Source organism: Oryza sativa, chromosome 7 (genome assembly GCF_034140825.1).
Source record: "Oryza sativa Japonica Group chromosome 7, ASM3414082v1".
NCBI lineage: Eukaryota > Viridiplantae > Streptophyta > Magnoliopsida > Poales > Poaceae > Oryza > Oryza sativa.
In genome coordinates, this window is record NC_089041.1 from 27137365 (window position 1) to 27157253 (window position 19889).

General features: G+C 46.3%; 3 protein-coding genes across 3 annotated transcripts; 2 read left to right on the plus strand and 1 right to left on the minus strand.

The window, feature by feature from the left end:
• Positions 1–978: 978 nt before the first annotated feature.
• On the plus strand, positions 979–2079 carry LOC4344094 (protein DMP2). Its single transcript, XM_015790088.3, has one exon. It carries the CDS (start codon positions 1232–1234, stop codon positions 1904–1906), a length of 675 nt encoding a protein of 224 aa, XP_015645574.1. The 5' UTR covers positions 979–1231; the 3' UTR covers positions 1907–2079.
• A 1154-nt stretch (positions 2080–3233) lies between these two features.
• LOC4344095 (NADH dehydrogenase [ubiquinone] flavoprotein 1, mitochondrial) lies at positions 3234–6774 on the plus strand. The gene is made up of 2 exons (XM_015791697.3): positions 3234–3399; positions 5009–6774. Exons 1-2 carry the CDS (start codon positions 3346–3348, stop codon positions 6467–6469), a joined length of 1515 nt encoding a protein of 504 aa, XP_015647183.1. The 5' UTR covers positions 3234–3345; the 3' UTR covers positions 6470–6774.
• A 1136-nt stretch (positions 6775–7910) lies between these two features.
• LOC4344096 (uncharacterized) lies at positions 7911–13661 on the minus strand. Its single transcript, XM_015789574.3, has 4 exons — positions 12857–13661; positions 8859–9066; positions 8620–8749; positions 7911–8338 (listed from the first exon to the last, which is right to left on the minus strand). The coding sequence occupies exons 1-4, from the start codon at positions 13603–13605 to the stop codon at positions 8088–8090; spliced, it is 1338 nt and encodes a 445-aa protein (XP_015645060.1). The 5' UTR covers positions 13606–13661; the 3' UTR covers positions 7911–8087.
• Positions 13662–19889: the final 6228 nt, after the last annotated feature.

Sequence of the window (19889 nt, forward strand, 5' to 3'; positions counted from 1 at the left end):
CATCTTCATCTTCAGGAGATTCAAACAGCCATTCCCGTCGCATATGAGATTAAGATCATAGGTTTGCCTCAAGTTACAACCGATAAATCTAACGCCTCTTTGGGGGAAAAAACTGCATATGGTACATGAAGAGATATATGTTCTTTTATTTATTTTGCTCACTCCTTCGCTTTCCGAAATGCCTTCGTCAGTAAAAAGGGGAAACAATGCCTTGAGCGCCCGGCGTGCAACGGTGTTTGTGAACTTCACTCTACGGCTTCAAATCCGGCGTTTTCCACACAACACCCTGTGTGATCTGACGGCATCCAACGTTTTCCATTCGGCTGGATGAAAACGAACTGGTCAGTTCATCCTGACAGATACATTTGCACCAATCGATGCCTGGGTCACTCAAGTCTCTCTTCAGATTAAGTACCTTCGAAGATTGCCAACTCGGTTGCTTCTCATATATCCTTTCGATGTTGTTCACACGTATTCCTTGCCCATGTCACCAAAATCTCAAAACAATTCGAATTAGTGTACATAATAACTGCAGTTTATCTAACAAAAAATGCAACTAGATTTCATAACTGTACATGTACTTCGCTATCAACAAACAGTGCACGCTTCGGTTCTTGTCTGTTGGAATAGAGAAATCAGAACTGCAGAAAGCCAATCGGTTTGCACTAACCTGGGCTACATGATTTTCCAAGTCAGCACTTAGTATATACTGTTAATATAACCGGGTCAAGATGGCACGAGGCGGCTGCATTGATCAGCAATACAGTGACCGTTGAGATGATTGTTTTTTTTAATAAAAAAAACAGATATAGTTATTAAGATGATAATTTCATCCTTACAAGAAACTGTCTAACCAATCGGGATTTCGTGAGCTGAGAAGTTGCTGCACTGATTTAAACAAATTGAGTCTACATCTTCGAGTCATGAACAAGCAAACAGCATAGACCAAAAAACTCACAGGAAACTATAACCCATATGGATCACTATCAAAATCTCCCTGCTAATAAATTTCATGCTTATCATAGGGATAATGTGCCTTCGTGTTAAGTAGCCAGGCACGTACATGTGTGTCGATCTCCTTAATTAATTGCCACATTTCAATCGAAACAAGCTACTATTCTCTTCAAGCAACTAACCTCCAAATTCATCATGGATTTCTTTACACCCAAGTGGCCTATAAAATCACGAGAATTCGATCAGCTTAGAACCATTTAAAAGGAGGAGGTAGCCAATGGAAGAAGGCATCAAGGAGGAGACGAAGGCAGCAGCAGCAGCGAGCTCAGGTCAGACGACGGCGGCGGCGGCGACGAGCAAGAGCAACAGCACCACCGTGGGCGACATGGCGGACACGACGTTCAAGAGCATCGGCGACGTGCTGAAGCTGCTGCCGACGGCGACGGTGATCGTGTACGAGGTGCTGACCCCGATCGTCACCAACACCGGCGACTGCCACGTGGCGAACAAGGTCGTCACGCCGGTGATCCTGGTGCTCTGCGCCTTCTTCTGCGCGTTCTCGCAGTTCACGGACAGCTACGTCGGCGCCGACGGCAAGGTGAGGTACGGGCTGGTGACGGCGAGGGGGCTGCTGCCGTTCAGCGGCGGCGGCGGCGCCGACGGCGGGGACGCCGCCGGCAGGGACTTCTCCAAGTACAGGCTGCGGTTCGGCGACTTCGTCCACGCCTTCTTCTCCGTGGCGGTGTTCGCCGCGGTGGCGCTGCTCGCCGACGCCAACACGGTGTCGTGCTTCTACCCGTCGCTCAAGGACCAGCAGAAGAAGGTGGTCATGGCGCTCCCCGTCGTCGTCGGCGCGCTCGCCAGCGTCGTCTTCGTCGTGTTCCCGTCCACCCGCCACGGGATCGGCTACCCGCCGGCGAAGCCCGCCACGGCGTCGCTGGCGTCGCTGTAGGCGGCGAGCCCGATTAGTCGATTTGCATTGCCATGCAGGCATGTGCTTCCTTTTTATGGGTTGTGTTTTTTTAAATATTTGCACGTGTGCATATGTGTTCTGTCTGATGCTTTTGTTCGCATTTGTTCATCTGTCTGTTTGTGACCTAATAAGGCCAAGAGCTAGTTTGATCTCGTTGATTTGCCTCATCTTTGTGCAGTTTATGACTTGTTATATTCCATCGCAATGGATGAATCCGTGGGGAACTATATGATAAACTTGGCAAACATTTATGAGTTTTTCATCTGAATTGAATGTCCGCACGATTATATTAGCGAAAATGTTCAGTAAGAACTCTATGAATGCTGTAGTTAGCATTCGTGCTTAGAGCATGAAAAATGGTAGTTCGATCTTGTTGATTTGCCTCATATTGCGCAGTTCATGACTTATAGGGATGGTTTGGTTTGGGGGTCTAAATTAGCCTTACCAATATTTGACAATTTTAATAGCGTTTAGTGTCTATTTGGTTTGGAGTCAAATTTTGGCATGCCTAAGAAAATAAGTCATTTAAATAGTTAATTTAGGCTATTTTGACTTCAATCCAAACACAACTTTGCCTTACCAAAATTATGCATGCCAAAATTTGCTAAAATTTAGCATTGACAAAAATTGGTAAGGCTAATTTAGGCCACAAAACAAACCAGCCTATATTGATGTGGAAATCTTTAATTGAAATGGATGAATCTGTGGGAAAGCAGATGATAAATTTGGCAAACATATATAAATTCATCTGAATATTGCAAGGTAGTTAGCATGCATGCTTACTAGAGCATGACAAAATGGTAGCACCAAGAATAAAATTATTTGCAACGAGGTCCGTCCTCGCCGCCGGCGGCCGGTGAGCTCGAACACGCGGTGGCCCCGGAGCTCCGGCAGTTTTGTCTGCTCCGACGAGACGATCTGGCCGGTGGAGACGTTCGGGACGCCGTGGCGCCTGTGGCCGACCAACGCCGGGGTTGGAAACCGGACGTAGCCGGTGAGGCGGTGACGTCACCCGTTGAGGCCCAACTAATAATATGGGCCGGAAGTTCGCCACAGCACCGTCCCGGCCCAACTAGCATTACGGGCCTCATATGGGCCAATACCAAACTACGGCAGGCCGCACCGTCACGGCCCAACTAATAATACGGGCTGGAAGTTCCCCACAACGGCCCAACTAGTATTATGGGCCAAGCTCCGCTCCGGCCCAATAGCTAGCACTCCAGGTCGGAGGGAGCAGCGCGTCCGTGTGTTGGCCTCACGCTCGCTGCCTCTCCTCTTGGCCCGGAGCTCACCCACGCACGCAGCCGTCTCGTCTCCCTTCTTCTCTCTCCTCTCCTCTCTTCTCCGGCACACCACACCCCAATCCTCCCCCGATCTCCCCAATCCGAGAGCTCCGGAGGAGCAGCGCGGAGGCGGAGATGGCGCTGCGGCGAGCGCTGCTCAGATCTGCCGAGATCTCCCCCGATCGCAAGGTCCGAATCCCCGCCCTTCTCCACTCTCCTCCTTCCCCCCCATCTCTCTCCGGTCTGGATCCCCCAACCACGAGGGGCGCGAACGCTGTTACCGCCTTTGCGAGAATCTGAGAGGAGTGCGCGTAGCGGGTTTGAGCTGTGGGAGGGTGGAGGAGGGTTTGCACCAGTCGATGTGTGTTGGTGGTGCGCGCATGGCGACGAATCTCTTCTTCTTCCGGGAGTAGAGGATAGGTCGAGGGGAGAGGAGTAACCGATGTAGAGCATGGAATGCCGATGGACAGTTAGGAGGGGCTCCATGTCCGTCTCTTTTGCATTTCGTATTAGTTCTGTAGGGATTTCTGGCTGTAAAGTGTTTACGACTTGATGCTTAGGATCGAGTTTCAGTTTGTTGCGGATGTGGTTTCTTGTTATGTCGTGGATACTCGGAGCATGCCGTAAATTGCTTGGATAGGCCATTCAAAATCTCATTTGTGAAAACCGAAAATGACCATGCAGTTGCAGACTAGTTACTACCTCTTTGTATTCGGTATTGCTGATGAAAACATGTGCTACACTCCTTTGCTTGATTGAAATAGAGAACAATAATTCAAAAGCTCGTTTTTGAACTGAAGATGACCATTCAGTTACAGGCTTGTTGCTACCTCTTTGTATTCAATATTGCTGATGAAAACATGTGCTGCACTCCTTTACTTGATTGAAACGCGAAACGATCTTTACTCTTTCTACTATATTAGTGTTTCCCTGATGCCCCGAGCGGAATACCAGTATTGTGGTTATCTTATTTCAATAGATTAAACAAACATGGTGCATTTATGAATATGCTACATTCTGTAGGGATATAAATGTGTTTGATATTGGTATTTCGTGGCTTCTCCTTTGGGTACAACTAAGAACACAACAAATGATACTTCACCTCAAAGTGATACTATCTTTTATGCCTTTCGTAGGCTTACTTAGTTTTTACTTTGCATATAAAACCACTACTACAAATAGGAAAATCGTATTGCAGATACTGAAAACCTGTCCTTTATCAGGACAGGTATGCTCTATGCTGCAATGAGATTATCAAAAACACCAACTTGCTGCCAACTGAGCATTTGATCTTTTCTCTTGTTACTTAGATACTTCTAAAATAATGCTCCAACATTGTAGGCACCTGCTGGGCTTATATATAATTCATGTTTCACTTATGGGCTGATATATTTGAACTTGATGTATTTATTTTGGTTTCTAAATCTGCAAAATTGTTCCCATTCTATTCGTTGATTTACCATTTACCTGCAGCAGCAAGTTTGAGTTGAAAGTAGAGATCCTTGTCACCATGTTCTAATTACTCTATTCTAGTTCACTTAACTAGTTAAAAACTGAAGGCAAGAGCATCAGAATTCTGTATTTCTGATCATTTCTTGATGTTCATGTTGTTCTTAATTTTGCTTCTTTCAACACTTGCTTGGATACTTAGTCAGCTTTCAAATGAAGATTACTTTAGTCTTTTGCTTTTGACAAGTATTGGCGTATTGTAGTAAAGTAACTACAAACTTTTTTTTGTCCTGAATCACATCTCATGGATCAAGCTGTGATAACAAATTGGTTTTTTTTTTCTTGTCAGGCTGCACTTGAGTACCTCCATTATCTATCGAGAGCACAGCCTACTCGTTCTCTAACAGGTGCTGGCCTTTATTCTGCTGGCAAATCATTCAGCACTCAGGCTGCTACTACATCAAGCACACCACAACCTCCACCACCACCTCCACCTCCGGAGAAGACTCACTTTGGTGACCTCAAAGATGAGGACCGCATTTTTACCAACCTCTATGGTCAGCATGACCCTTTCCTGAAAGGTGCAATGAAGAGGGGTGACTGGCATAGAACCAAGGATTTGGTGCTTAAAGGGGCAGACTGGATAGTGAATGAAATGAAGAAATCGGGACTTCGAGGGCGTGGAGGTGCAGGATTCCCTTCTGGGCTTAAATGGTCCTTCATGCCAAAGGTATCTGATGGACGCCCTTCTTATCTTGTTGTTAATGCTGATGAGAGTGAGCCAGGAACTTGCAAGGACAGAGAAATCATGCGTCATGACCCCCACAAGCTTCTGGAAGGCTGTTTGATTGCTGGAGTTGGGATGAGGGCATCGGCTGCTTACATCTACATTAGAGGTGAATATGTGAATGAGCGTCTCAACCTTTTGAAAGCTCGGGAGGAAGCATACGCAGCAGGTCTTCTTGGTAAGAATGCTTGTGGATCTGGTTATGACTTTGATGTGCATATACATTTTGGTGCTGGTGCCTACATTTGTGGTGAAGAGACTGCCCTACTGGAAAGTCTCGAAGGCAAGCAAGGTAAACCAAGGTTGAAGCCTCCTTTCCCTGCCAATGCTGGCCTATATGGCTGCCCCACAACTGTCACAAATGTTGAAACAGTGGCTGTGTCTCCAACAATTCTCAGGCGTGGTCCAGAATGGTTTGCAAGCTTTGGACGCAAGAATAACTCGGGAACTAAACTATTCTGTGTCTCAGGTCATGTGAACAAACCTTGCACTGTCGAGGAGGAAATGAGCATACCTCTTAAGGAATTGATTGAAAAGCACTGTGGAGGTGTGAGAGGAGGATGGGACAACCTGCTTGCAATTATTCCTGGTGGTTCATCTGTTCCCTTGTTACCGAAGCATATATGTGATGATGTGTTGATGGACTATGATGCACTCAAGGCTGTGCAATCTGGATTGGGTACTGCAGCAGTTATTGTGATGGACAAGTCCACAGATGTTGTTGATGCAATTGCTAGGCTATCGTACTTCTACAAGCATGAGAGTTGTGGGCAGTGCACACCTTGCAGGGAGGGAACAGGGTGGCTGTGGATGATCATGGAGAGGCTCAAAGTAGGTAACGCGAAGCTTGAGGAGATTGATATGCTTCAGGAGGTCACTAAGCAGATTGAAGGGCATACTATTTGTGCCCTTGGGGATGCTGCTGCATGGCCTGTGCAGGGACTTATCAGGCACTTCAGGCCAGAACTGGAAAGGAGAATCCGTGAGCGAGCCGAAAGGGAGCTACTGGCAGCTTCGGCTTAGGACACTGTCAATGACGATCCTGCACTAGTTTCCTGATTTCTTTCACAGAAATAATGCAAACTGATGGAGCTCATCTCTGTATACGAAATGCAGCTCCCCTGATTTGTTTAAACCTTTATGTGGATGTTTATTTAATGCACTCAGAAGCTGGTGAATTTTGATGGACTGATGAAAACTTTTTTAAGTAGAAACAAAATGCAGTTACTGTACCATGTATGTCACATGAGCCAGCAAAATATGATGGTGGATGTGGACGTGTACCCTGCTTGTTTTTTTTTCACTGTTAAACTATGCATTGTTTGAAATTGTCTAGAGTTCGTGTGAGCTGGTTGAAACCATGTCTACATCTGGGGCCTATGTTTGCATCTAATGAGCCAGCATAATCTCATCTGCATGGCATATTGTTGATCTGCATACTTCTATAGGGCCACCGGCCCTGGCATGCATCTGTTCGTGATTAACCACCGGATGCTTCATGGTGGTTGGGATATCTACAAATGTATTCTGGACCTGTGTTTATTGTACTGTTTGGTACAGCACGTATCCATCAGCTGGTATGCCGTGCCGTATCCAGTAGTTGCCACCGTCAGATATCTCTGGAATAGTTGGGCTTGCCGGTTACTGTTCTTCCATTTTGTCTCCAGGAATCTGAATTTGCAATGGAACAGTTGAGTTGACTGTGTCCAGAAGATGTGTAATACCAAACTATTTTATAATCTCTGTTAAGTAAAACATGAGCATTAAGCAATGACAATTCAACTAAGGCTTGTTTAGATTCAAACTTTTTCCTTCAAACTTTCAACTTTTCCATCACATCAAATGTTTGGACAACTTTTTTATCACATCAAATGTTTGTACACATGCATGGAGCATTAAATGTGGACAAAAAAAAAATCAATTGCATAGTTTGCATGTAAATCGCGAGACAAATCTTTTAGTCTAATTATGCCATGATTTGATAATATGGTGCTACATTAAACATTTGCAAATGACGGATTAATTAGGCTTAATAGATTCGTCTCGCAGTTTACAGGCGGAATCTGTAATTTGTTTTGTTATTAGTCTACGTTTAATACTTCAAATGTGTATCCGTATACTTCAACAAAATTTTGGCACACGAACTAAACACAACCTAAGCAACCAAAGCTTCGGCCACTCATCACATATACGAGTAGAAGATATGCTGATTTCAGGGTTTAACACTGAGGGTGTGTTTAGTTCACGCTAAAATTGGAAGTTTGGATGAAATTGGAACGTTCTGACGGAAAAGTTGAAAGTTTGTGTGTAGGAAAGTTTTGATGTGATATAAAAGTTAGAAATTTGAAAAAAAAGTTGGGAACTGAACCAGGCCTGAGAGCCTAAGTCACTACTGCATCTCACTTCCACTTCTCCTTTACGGCAAACAGCTCACTCTCTGTAAGTAGAACCAGATGTAAGGTAGTAACCACAAAAAGGGGAAGCCAGGCCAAAATACATTACTTCCACTTCTTGGTCATACATCACATCCTTCAACCTCATTCCAAATATTAGCTGTATACACAATTAAAAGCAACCCACAAAGACCTTTTGGCACCAACAAAGATTAAAAAAAAACCCTGAAATTTACTCAATCAGAATGTCATTTAGCTGCCCATAATCCCTTTTTTGAACACTTCTTGTTTATCTTGACTACTCTCTGTCTCTGGTTGCCGCTTTCTTCATCAGTTTCTTTCTTGTCCTGTATTGTTACATCAACTTTAACGATGTGATGATCAGATGTTCCTTTTGAGGATATGACCGTGTAAGATCCTGGCACGAACTTGTAGGGAGAGTTTGGTGAGGCCAGTATGTAATCCACCCTTGTGCCATACTTGCATGTCCCTTGTACATCTGAAGTTCATAAAAAGTTCAGATATTCAGTAACCACTATACAGCAACAGCGAGTAACTGAAAAACTAACAAAGATCTTGTGTTTCATAAGGTAGCTGAAATTGGTTGTGCAATGTGATAAATGCACCTTAGGTCATCAATTTTTAGAGGAAATCATCTAAAAATGAGGAGCTGCAGTCCATCATATACATCATAGGTTCAGTAAAGAGCAGATTAACTGAAATGAAACTACTTTGTTGGCCATATGGTATCTGAACAAGCTGAGAAATGTAACCTCTCACCTTGCCCTTTAGCAACAACCACCACAGCCTCACATTCTCCTGCAAAATCCTTGGCATCAACATACTGCTTCCCCTTCAGGTACTTCATCACCTCCGCCTTCGGCGTCGGCTTCCCGATCTCCTCATAGTACTACAAAACCATCAAAATTTTGCACAATTCCTCAAGTTACTCATCAGTGTTCCAGTTTCAGGGACACAAAAAAATTCTTGATACTTGAACACTGACTGACTGCTGCTACCTTGACGATGTCGGCCCATCGCTCGTCGGAGTAGTCGGTGCCGTCGAGCGCATTGAGCCCTCCGGTGAGGATGTGAGGGCCATCGCTGGAGCGCAGTATGGCGTTCATCTGCTTCATCCTCCAGCTCTCATCAAGGTGGTCGAGATGTGTGCAGTGGAAGTTGACCTCCCCGGCTCTCGGAACCTCAATGGTGGCCCTCAGCACGTTCCTGCATGATTTGGAAAACAAAATTAACGCTTAATAATCACGTGGAGGGACCATGGATGGGAAGCAGAGGCAAGAGGAGTTATGTTCACTGTTCAGATGGCCAGGCACAATCAGATATGTTGCTGTCATGAATTCATGGTGTTTTTTTTTTTTGCTCCCGTTTTATAGGCTCATAGCTCGTTGAAAGGTGACGGTTTTCTGTTTATGATAGCAACATAGAGTGTAATTGCAGAGCAAATTTCTCTAAGGCTTCTGGTTTTTGTCAACATGAAAAAAAGAACTTTTTTTTTCAAAGGAGAAAGAGGAACGGGTTAGTGTTGAATAATTAAGAAGAAATTGTGAGTATATTGGGAGTCGAACACATGACCTCAAGGTCAGAGTCAAAACCAGCCACACTTGCCACTACGCTAGCAAGCGCATCTAAGATTTTCCTTTTCGAACAATATAATCGAAAATGTTTGTCCAGGAGAATGATGGGTAATTCTTACCACTTTTCTGGGTGAAACAGAAGTTAAGATGATGCTACATGTACCATCCAAAAACTTCTCTCTTCTTTTTCCCTGAAATACTAGCTATATAGACCTATGGTAACATATGAGTTTGTTCTTTGTTTCTCTTCACTAGTTACACAACACAAACAACAGGATGATTATCACAAGGAAGCAGCAGTCGTTGTTGTGCAATTACTTGCCAAGGCGCCGCTGCGTGGCCAGATGTTGCTATCCATCAAAGCCATTGCCCCGCTAATTGTCTTGCCAAGAAAGGCCCTGCCTAGCTACTACTTCTACTAGTACCCTTTCTCGATGGCGACTGCTCGGAGGACGCACGGATTTCAGATTTTCAGATCTCTCAGTTCTCACGAGATTATGTGGCAGCAGCACTTTGCTTTTCATTGACCACATTATGTCAGCATTACTGCATTAGGATAGTATAATTAATATTGCCTATATCTTTTTTGATAATGAAAATAAATCTAGTTTCTACATCAAGATGTATGATCATGGCCGTGTTTAGTTCACACTGAAGTTTGAAAATTTGGTTGAAATTCGTACGATGTGATAGAAAAGTTATGTGTATATGAAAGGTTTGATATGATGGAAAGTTGGAAGTTCGGAAAAAAAAAACTTTAGAACTAAACAGGGCCCATGTCCGAGACGAGTGTGACCAGGGTTCACCTTTTCTTATTGAGATCCGGGATCTCTACCCCTGACGGTACGACAGTTCTGGCCAACTTTTGGTCAAATTTTACTGTTTCGAATTTGAATTCTTGAAAACCATTTGAAATTTAACACCGGAATCCGCTTTTCTCCTGCATCTAAACCTCGAAATTCCGCGGTTTTCAATTGGACCCTGAGTATGATATATATATACATGGAGACCTACCATTCCTTGTCACACAACTTCCACTGCCCTTCAACTGCATCTAGCTATCAACTAGTAGTAGTAGTTAATTGAGCACACCTAAACCTGTACTCCAATCACATGTGAACGCGGTCCTTTTCGCTTAAACCTAACCAAAGCGTCACGCGTAACCCATTTTATAGGTAATAATCAAGCAAAACAAGCCAAATTAAGCTACAATTGGGGTGCCCATTTTGGCCTTGGATTTTATGGGATCCGTATGCATATGCATTTCCCAGGGTTTTGATCTGCCAAAGGAGCAGCTCACCTAATCCTCATTATTATTATTCTACCTTTCTAAGAAAGGAGCATTAGTTGCTAAAAATCTAAATTAAACTACGCATCTGCCATACTTACCCAGTAATCATGTTGCCTCTTGTCGGATTGTGTAACAAACTCCTAATCCCAACTGCTACTGTCACCGCAATCTGCTCGATCAATTAATTAACTAATCAATCGCTTTGTATTATAGCAGGAGACCAGGAGCTAGCTAGTGATCTGAGACCTTGACTAAACTCCCCATCTTTCTTTTCTTAAAACATCTTTTAAAAATTATACTATCTTCATCTCAAAATATAAGCATTTCTTACTTCATCTCAAAATATAAGCATTTCTTACTCCGATCAGACAAGTGATTGTCTACATTCAAAATAAGGCCGTGTTTAGATTCTACCCTAAAATTTTTTGCCCTGACATATCGAACCTTTGAGCACCTGCATGAAGTATTAAATATAGGCTAAAAAATAACTAATTGCACAGATTGCGACTAATTTGCGAGACAAATCTTTTAAGCCTAATTGCTCCATGATTTGACAATGTGGTACTACAGTAAACATTTGCTAATTATGGATTAATTAGGCTTAATAAATTCGTCTCGCAGTTCAGTTCTGTAATTAGTTTTTTATTTTTGCCCGAACACCCTATGCGACACCCTATATAATACCCGATGTGACACGCCAAAACTTTACATCCCTGGATCTAAACACCCCTAAAAAATACTTATATTTTAAAAGCGGAGGTATTACTTAATTATATAACTAACTCAATCCATCATTACAAGGTAGTAAAAGGTGGTCAGCTTCAGGTAAGCTGGACGACGGCGACGCTCACCGAACCGACCACCTGCGTCGTCGTCGTCGCTAGTCCCTCGTCGGATTCCTCCGGCGACGGGACAAAACCCAACGGCAGGCGTGCGTACGGTACGGCCCAATAATTGGGCGGCGACCGCGACGCGTCCAGGAAATTCGAGACAACGGGGGCAGCTAGATACCAAGCTGAAGAAGAAGCAGAAGCAGCAGCAGCAAAGCTAAGCTAGCGGCCGGACGACATGGTGGTTGCGCGTGCCTGAGTGCCTGACCGACGGCAGCTAGCGCCGACGGCCGACGGGGTTACGACCGGGTCACTGCGCGAAGTGGGGCCCACGCGTGCATGCGTGGGGCCCCCTGTACGCATGTGACATGTCACGAGCCACGGTTGGACAAAGGAGTGTATAGTACAGTACAGCAGTATGAGTGATGTACAGATGTAATGGTGGTAGCAATCTGTCTGCTGTTTTACAGTGTTACTCCCTTCGAAAACAATTTAAAATAGAATGAGATGTTTTCTAGTATAATAAATCTGAATAAGCTTTTATTTAAATTTATTATTGTAGAAAACATCTTATTCCACGTAGATTGGTATTTTTAGAGACGGAAAGACAGGATGTTAGAGGGTGAGAATGTGAGATGCAAGCATAGCTTGGCAGCTCATGCGCATCTGAAGCACAGGATGGAACATTCAGATTCAGAGAGTATGGCGTGGCGTGGCCTGCCAGCTCTGAATCCCATTATTATGGCAGTAGTCTGTACTGGCAATTTGCAAGTGTGCAACTAGTAGGAGTACTATCTAGTATTGTCGTGTAGAAAATAAGAGATATATACATATACTGAATCCAATGAAAAGCTTTTCTTGCTACTCATCGAGTGCTCAGTTGGTAGGAATTGTACTGAATTTTCTGGAAATTTACTTAACCTGTTTCTACACTTTTCACCCTTTGGCTTGTTAAAATATCAAAATGGTTCAAAATTTTATATTGAAAAAAATTACGGACCCATCGGCATATTTGCAAATAAATAGTAATTTGTGAATAAGACTTTTATATATGTATTTCTTAGCGATATAAAAGTACATGCTGAAAAATAAACTTTGATGAAAAAACCTCGAATTCAGCTCCAAATTTAAAGTTAAAAATTTAAAATTTAGTTGATAAGCATAAGCATAAGAAAAAAAAAAAGCCCCTTAATCGTTTGCAACCACTGTACACCGTAAAGTGAAAAATCCATGCAAGAAATGTGATGGTTGATGCGAGGAAATTAAATTACGGCGAGGGAAAAGGAGACGATCGGACTGACCGGAAGTCGGACTGGTCGGCGACGCGCTGCGACTTCCAGCGCTTGATAGGCCACCGGGAGAGCACGGCGTTGCCGTACTCCGGCGCCCAGCTCTCGGCGAACACGTACCGCATGCCGAGCCCCTCGGCGAGCTCCGACAGCGGGCTCATCCCGCGCTCCTCCTCCGCGCGCACGTTCTGCAGCCCGATGATGTCGGCGCCCACCTCCCGGAGCACCTCTTCCACGCTCCGCCGCCGCCCTTCCGCGCCGCCGTTCAGCTGCTGCGTCGCCGCCGGCGTGGTTGTGGCGGTGGTGGTGCTCCTCGCCGCCGTGCTGCCTAGCTTGCTCCTCTCCCGGGAGATCTCGTTGTCCTGGAGGTTGATGGACACGCGCGCCTTGCTCGCCGTTCGCGCCAGGCTCGCCTGCGCCTTCAGGATGCCCTTGGGTCGCCGCCCGCCGCCGGCGGCGGGGGTGGTGACACGCCGCGCGGTCTCGGTAGCTGTCTCTGCGGACGACGCCGCCGCCACGGCCGGCGCCATGGAGAACATCGCGGCGTTGAACGTCGCCACGCGGATGGTCACCGCCTCCCCCGTCGCGCCATCGCCGCGATTATCCCGACGCGCTCCCGCTGCCGCCGCCGCCGCCTCCTTCCTCCCGTTCGACCCCAACCGCCGCACGGTCACCCTCGCCTTGCCCTCCGCGCCGCCGTGGCGGCGCCGGCGCGGCCGCGGGTGCAGCGCCCGGAACCCGGCGAGCACGCGTCGCAGCATGAGCGTCGTCGCTTGCGTGTGCGTGTGCGTGTGCGTGCGCGGGGGGCGCCCAGTGCGGGGCTCCGCGGCGAGGGGGATAGCGTAATAATATACCGCTGCGTGAGCGAGAGAGTGTCGCCGTCGCGCGCGCGCGCCCGCGTCGTGACACGCGTGGCGACGACGGCGACGCGACGGATCGCGTCCACTCTACTTTGCTTGGGCGCTGGATATGACGAGCAGAGTTAGTTACACGGCGAAATTTTGGTTGTTTATTTTGGGTATATTCGTATGCGTGTACGCAGCAATTGTAAACTACCTAGGAGTACGTGGCTATACGTATGTCTGCATCTGTCACAAGTGAGATTTGTTGCTTCCTGTACCTATGCGTACACCGACCTCTACCTCACGGTATCTTGGCATCTTGTCTTCTCCATGTCCAAACTGCCGTTGTATTGCCGTTTTTTTGACAAATTGACCCTTTTCAAAAACTTATTTCGAAACTAACCCCTACCAAAAACTTCAACCAAAACTAGGCCGTCGGCTCAGCGCCAAGCGCATTGGCGCTGAGGTTGGCCGTGTCAGCGCCAACGGGACTGGCGCTGACATTGTGCCACCGTGGCGGCCGGGCCGATCCCCTAGCTGACGTGGCAGCTACCTCAGCGCCAACCGCTTCGGCGCTGAGGTGCACAACCTCAGCGCCAAGTAAGTTGGCGCTGACCTTGGCTACTTAGAGCCCGGCCGAGGCCGCCCCAGCCAGTTCTTCCTCCGTTTTTTCCCCAGCCGCCCGCCTAGGGTTCGGTCGCCACCGCGTTCTCCTCGCCCAATCTCCCCCAAAAACCTCTCTAATCGAAGGTGATTTGTGCGGCATTGAGTTTGGGATCGGAAGAGAAGGTAAACCCCTCTATAAACCCTAAGTTCCCCAAAGTTTTATTGGATATTTTGCATTGTTTTGGTTGTAGACGTGGTTTGATAATAGTTGGCTAAGGATGGATTATTAGATGGATAATATGGGTGGGGATGAAGTGTGGAGGTGGCATATCTTTATCCATTTGGTTGTTATTGATACATTTGACAAAATATATTTGGGATGGATGTTTGGTGATGCACTAGGGTTTGATGGGAGATGGATGTGTGGTGATGGCCTAGGATGTGGGATGGATTTGTGGTGATTGAGAGGGTTTGAAAGGGGTTGATGTGTGGTGAAGGGTAGGTAATTTGTAGGAGTAGAGTTTTTTTTATCAATAATGTGTAGTATTTGAGTAATGTACTTATTTATTGGAAAAATTAGACATGTTGTTAGCTTTTGAAGTATTGGTATTGCAATGGTAATTACATATTATTTTCAAGTAATTAATGTTTATGCATGGGTTAAAAATTGTAGATGGATAGATTGGTCCGGCTTCATTATGGTGGTTGTGTGGTAGATGAAAGTACACATGGAAGCCAATTTGAGGGAATGACAGTTAGACAATTAGTGTTTTTTGCGAAGCCTACCTTTGAGGAGTTAATGTCTCGCATCAAGCATGAATTGGATTGGAATGATGAGTCGGTTGGTATGCAAGGGAGATACGATGTGGGCGGCGTGTCATGTCACATAAATTTATGTTAGACTTGAATGGAGAGATCGAATGGCAAACATATATAGATATAGTATTGGAGTCACATTTCAAATCTCTTGAGGTGTTTGCATGGAAGAAAGATGGTAGGATAGGGAAGAAAGAACTTATAGACCTTAATGAAAGTCCACTCATAGAATCACCCATTAGTTGTCACGAACTGTCGGAGAGGTGTAGTAGGAAGGAAGAATTGATTGAGAAAGACGTGGAGGGGGGCGAGGGAGTAAATGATATGGCGGATGTGGAGGTCAGGGAAGAGAATGACCCGGTAAGGGAGGAAGTACATGCAGAGGAGAATGTGCCGTTAAGGGAAGAAGTACATGCAGAGGACAATGTGCCGTTAAGGGAGGAAGTTAATGTGGAGGAGAATGTGCCGGTAAGAGAGGAAGGAGATGTTGAGGATGGTCGGGAGGTAGGAGATGATGTGGAGTTGCCTGAGGAAGAAGCGAATGCTAAGAATGTAAGTATGGGCCTAAGGGAGTTGGCTAGGCTGAAATTCTATACCCGAGAGGAGTGTGAGGAGGCTATGATACGCAGTGGATTGAACCCAGGCTGGTTGGAGTATGATACAGAGGATGAATTGGATGAGTTCGCTTCCGACTCCGATGATGATCGTCCAGTGCGTAAGATGTCAGAGCATGAAAGGACTGTGTTTGCGAAACTGGTGGGTAGAAACCCGGAAATAACACAATTCGAGGATCTTACCAGATCTGGGCTAGCAATTGCTAATGGGGATCCACAATATGACGGTGCCTTCGAACCAATGTGTGATGAACCAAGGAAGGGGTTGGAGTTTCGATCGATGGATGATCTGAAAATATGGCTACAGAGTTATTCTATCCGTGTCCACCGGCCGTACCATGTGAAGGAATCTAACGCGTCAGTAAAGTATACTGTGGCTTGTCTCGATCGCCATTGCAAATGGCAGATTAATGCAAGGAAGAGTGGAGGAGATAGGTGGCGGGTGACTAGGGTGGGCGAAGACCACACATGCTGTAGTGCGGAAGTAACCGGCAAGCATTTGCAACTTACTTCAAGGTTTATTGGAAACAGGTTACAGGCATTTGTGCGAGCTGAACCAACTTTATCTCCAGCAGCGATTGTCGAGGCAGTTGAGCAAATATGGCACTATCGGCCTACGTATGGCAAAGCATGGCGTGCTAAGCAAGTTGCTATGAAGGTTATTTAGGGAGATTGGGACGAGGCGTATGTTTGCTTGCCTACACTGATGCGTGCCATCAAAGCAAAGAACCCTACCATGCATTTCCGTGTTGAGGCTCATCCCGAGAAGTCCAGGATGGTGGATGGAGTACAGAGGCGAGTATTTGGACGTGCATATTGGATATTTGGCCAGTCCATAGAAGCATTCAAGCACTTGAGGCCGGTGCTAGCAATTGATGGCACTTTCTTAACCGGTAAATACCAAGGTACATTGCTCACGGCAATAGGGGTCGACGCCGGGTTACATCTTGTTCCCTTGGCGTTTGCTCTGATAGAGAAGGAGAATACATCCAACTGGGAGTGGTTCATCAACATGTTGAGAAACAAGTTGATCGGTCCTAATAGAGAAGTGTGTATAATTTCTGATAGACACCCTGGCATTTTGAACTCCATCATCCACATCATGCCTCATCACCTAACCATTCACCACAGGTGGTGCATGAGGCACTTCTGTGCTAACTTCTACACAGCTGGAGCTACGACTGATCAGATGAAAGATCTTGAGCGCATATGTCAAATAAATGAGAAAGCATTGTTCCTAGATGAGATAAAACGCCTCATGGGTGTGGTCGGAGAGAGGCCAAAGAAGTGGCTAGAAGACCATATGCCACTTAAGGTCAAATGGGCAAGAGCATTTGATACCAACGGGCGTCGTCATAGCATCATGACTAGTAATATGGCCGAGAGTTTCAATAATGTATTGAGAGGCATTCGGAAACTGCCGGTTACAGCTATTGTGGCATACACATTTTCGAAGTGCAATAGTTGGTTTGTCGATAGACACAAAGAGGCAACTGTAGATATCCTGTGTGGAAAGAAGTGGCCCACAAAAGTTAAGGACATGTTGGAGGAGCAGCAAAGTTCCTAGTTGCATGATGTATTTTCCACAACCCTTGTATATGATATATTGTCGCTAACTTTATGTTATTATGTTTGTCTATTGATGCAGCGCTTGAAGACCCTTCGAGTAAGAGGTCACACGGCCCACATACTGTTCGACGACCGGTACATCCCGTACCTACGGCGGGCGAAGCTCTTGGCGTTCGTGACCATGGCGCAGCGACCGGTGCCTCTGTACAACGCCGCTGCTCTGACGGCCCTAGTGGACCGGTGGCGTCCAGAGACACACACCTTCCACCTACCGTGCGGGGAGCTGACGGTCACTCTGGAGGACGTCGCCATGATCCTGGGTCTTCCTATCCGGGGTCAGGCGGTCACAGGTGACACAGCGTCAGGGAATTACTAACGAGTCTTCGTATTCATTTGTTAATTTTTTTGCAATTACTAATGATTCCATTTAATTTCCGGTTACAGGTGACACAGCGTCGGGGAACTGGAGGGAGAGGGTCGAGGAGTACCTTGGTCTGGAGCCTCCAGTGGCACCTGATGGTCAGAGGCAGACGAAGACATCAGGGGTTCCTTTGAGTTGGTTGCGAGCCAACTTCGGTCAGTGTCCCGCTGAGGCAGATGAGGCTACAGTACAGCGATACTGTAGGGCGTACGTGCTGTACATCTTCGGCAGTATTCTGTTCCCTGACTCTGAGGTTGACTGGCGCTGAGTTTCCCACAGTCAGCGCCATTATGGCTGGCGCTGAGGTCCTAGCCCGCAAGCCATCCAGAAGGCTTGCTGGGCTGGGCCACGGCCGAAACGGCCAAGTACCACCTCAGCGCCAGGTTGACTGGCGCTGAGTTTCCCACAGTCAGCGCCATTATGGCTGGCGCTGAGGTCCTAGCCCGCAAGCCATCCAGAAGGCTTGCTGGGCTGGGCCAAGGCCGAAACGGCCAAGTCCCACCTCAGCGCCAGGTTGACTGGCGCTGAGTTTCCCACAGTCAGCGCCATTATGGCTGGCGCTGAGGTCCTAGCCCGCAAGCCATCCAGAAGGCTTGCTGGTCTGGGCCAAGGCCGAAACGGCCAAGTCCCACCTCAGCGCCAGGTTGACTGGCGCTGAGTTTCCCAAGGTCAGCGCCATTTTTGCTGACGCTGAGGTCCCAGCCCGCAAGCCATCCAGAAGGCTTGCTGGTCTGGGCCAAGGCCGAAACGGCCAAGTCCCACCTCAGCGCCAGGTTGGCTTGCGCTGAGTTTCCCAAGGTCAGCGCCATTTTGGCTGGCGCTGAGGTCCCAGCCTGCAAGCCATCCAGAAGGCTTGCTGGTCTGGGCCTTGGCGGCCAAGTCCCACCTCAGCGCCAGTCCGGTTGGCGCTGAGGTAGCTGCCACGTCAGCTGGGGATCGGCCCCGGCCGCCACGGTGGCACAATGTCAGCGCCAGTCCCGTTGGCGCTAACACGGCCAACGTCAGCGCCAATGTGTTTGGCGCTGAGGCGACGGCCTATTTTTGGTTGAAGTTTTTGGCAGGGGTTAGTTTCGAAATAAGTTTTTGAAAAGGGTCAATTTGTCAAAAAAACGGCTTGTATTGCATCATCGCACTATAATATTTTAGGAACAATAACAAAGCAAAGTTCACAGCCATCATTTAGGCCCCTTGATTCGCAGGATTTGAACAACACGAAAATCGAAGTCGTATGGTTCTCGAATCCTACCAGAATCCAGAACATAGGGAATGATATATAAGAGCCCTTTGTTGGTACCATGGAAGAAACAAAGAAAAATTTATTAAAAAAATCACACATCTCGATAATTTTCCTATGAAATGTTAAGCATAGGAATACAATCGTATATAAAGTTTCGTTCATTTTCTATGAACCAAAGAAACATTTAGGGAAAAAAACCATATAAATTTAAATCCTAACAAAATTCTTTGCCACTCCTATAAATAAATTTTTAGTTTCAAAATTTTTCTTCAAACTTCCAACTTTTTTATCACATCAAAACTTTTCTACACACACACTTTCAACTTTTCCGTCACATCGTTCCAATTTCAACCAAACTTCTAATTTTGGTGTGAACTAAACACACCCAAAGGAGCCCTTATCCATAATTGTGCAGTGGAATGCTCTGAACCTAGGAACAAGACCACATTCTGACACAGCGGCCGGGGTTTATCCATCACTAAAAAAAGCCGTATAACACACCGCATGAAACACATTTCAGAAGATTAAAAAAAAAAGAGCAAAGAGAACAAAGACACAATATGCTGGAAAGCATTAAGCATAATGGCACTACAGTTGCAAAGTGTTACAGCTGATTTTGGAAAGGCAAGAAGCAGTCTTAACGGAACGTTCGAACGGAGGCAACCTGGCTGTCTCAGTGGCTCATCTCCGACTACTCCCAAGTCCAATCCCAATGCATGCAGATGCATTGCATTGCCTCTTTGCTTCCTTTCAGCATCGCATAGAGACCAGGTCACAGCAGAAATGTGTACTCCAGCTCACTTCTGCAGTTGTGTGCCAGTGAACGAACCTGTCATTTCTGCAGTTGTGTTGAGAGGCAGTTGGGACCTGACGTTGACGATGGTGGAGAATCGATAGGTTTCTTACATGATTCAATATCATTATATAGTTCATATGAGAT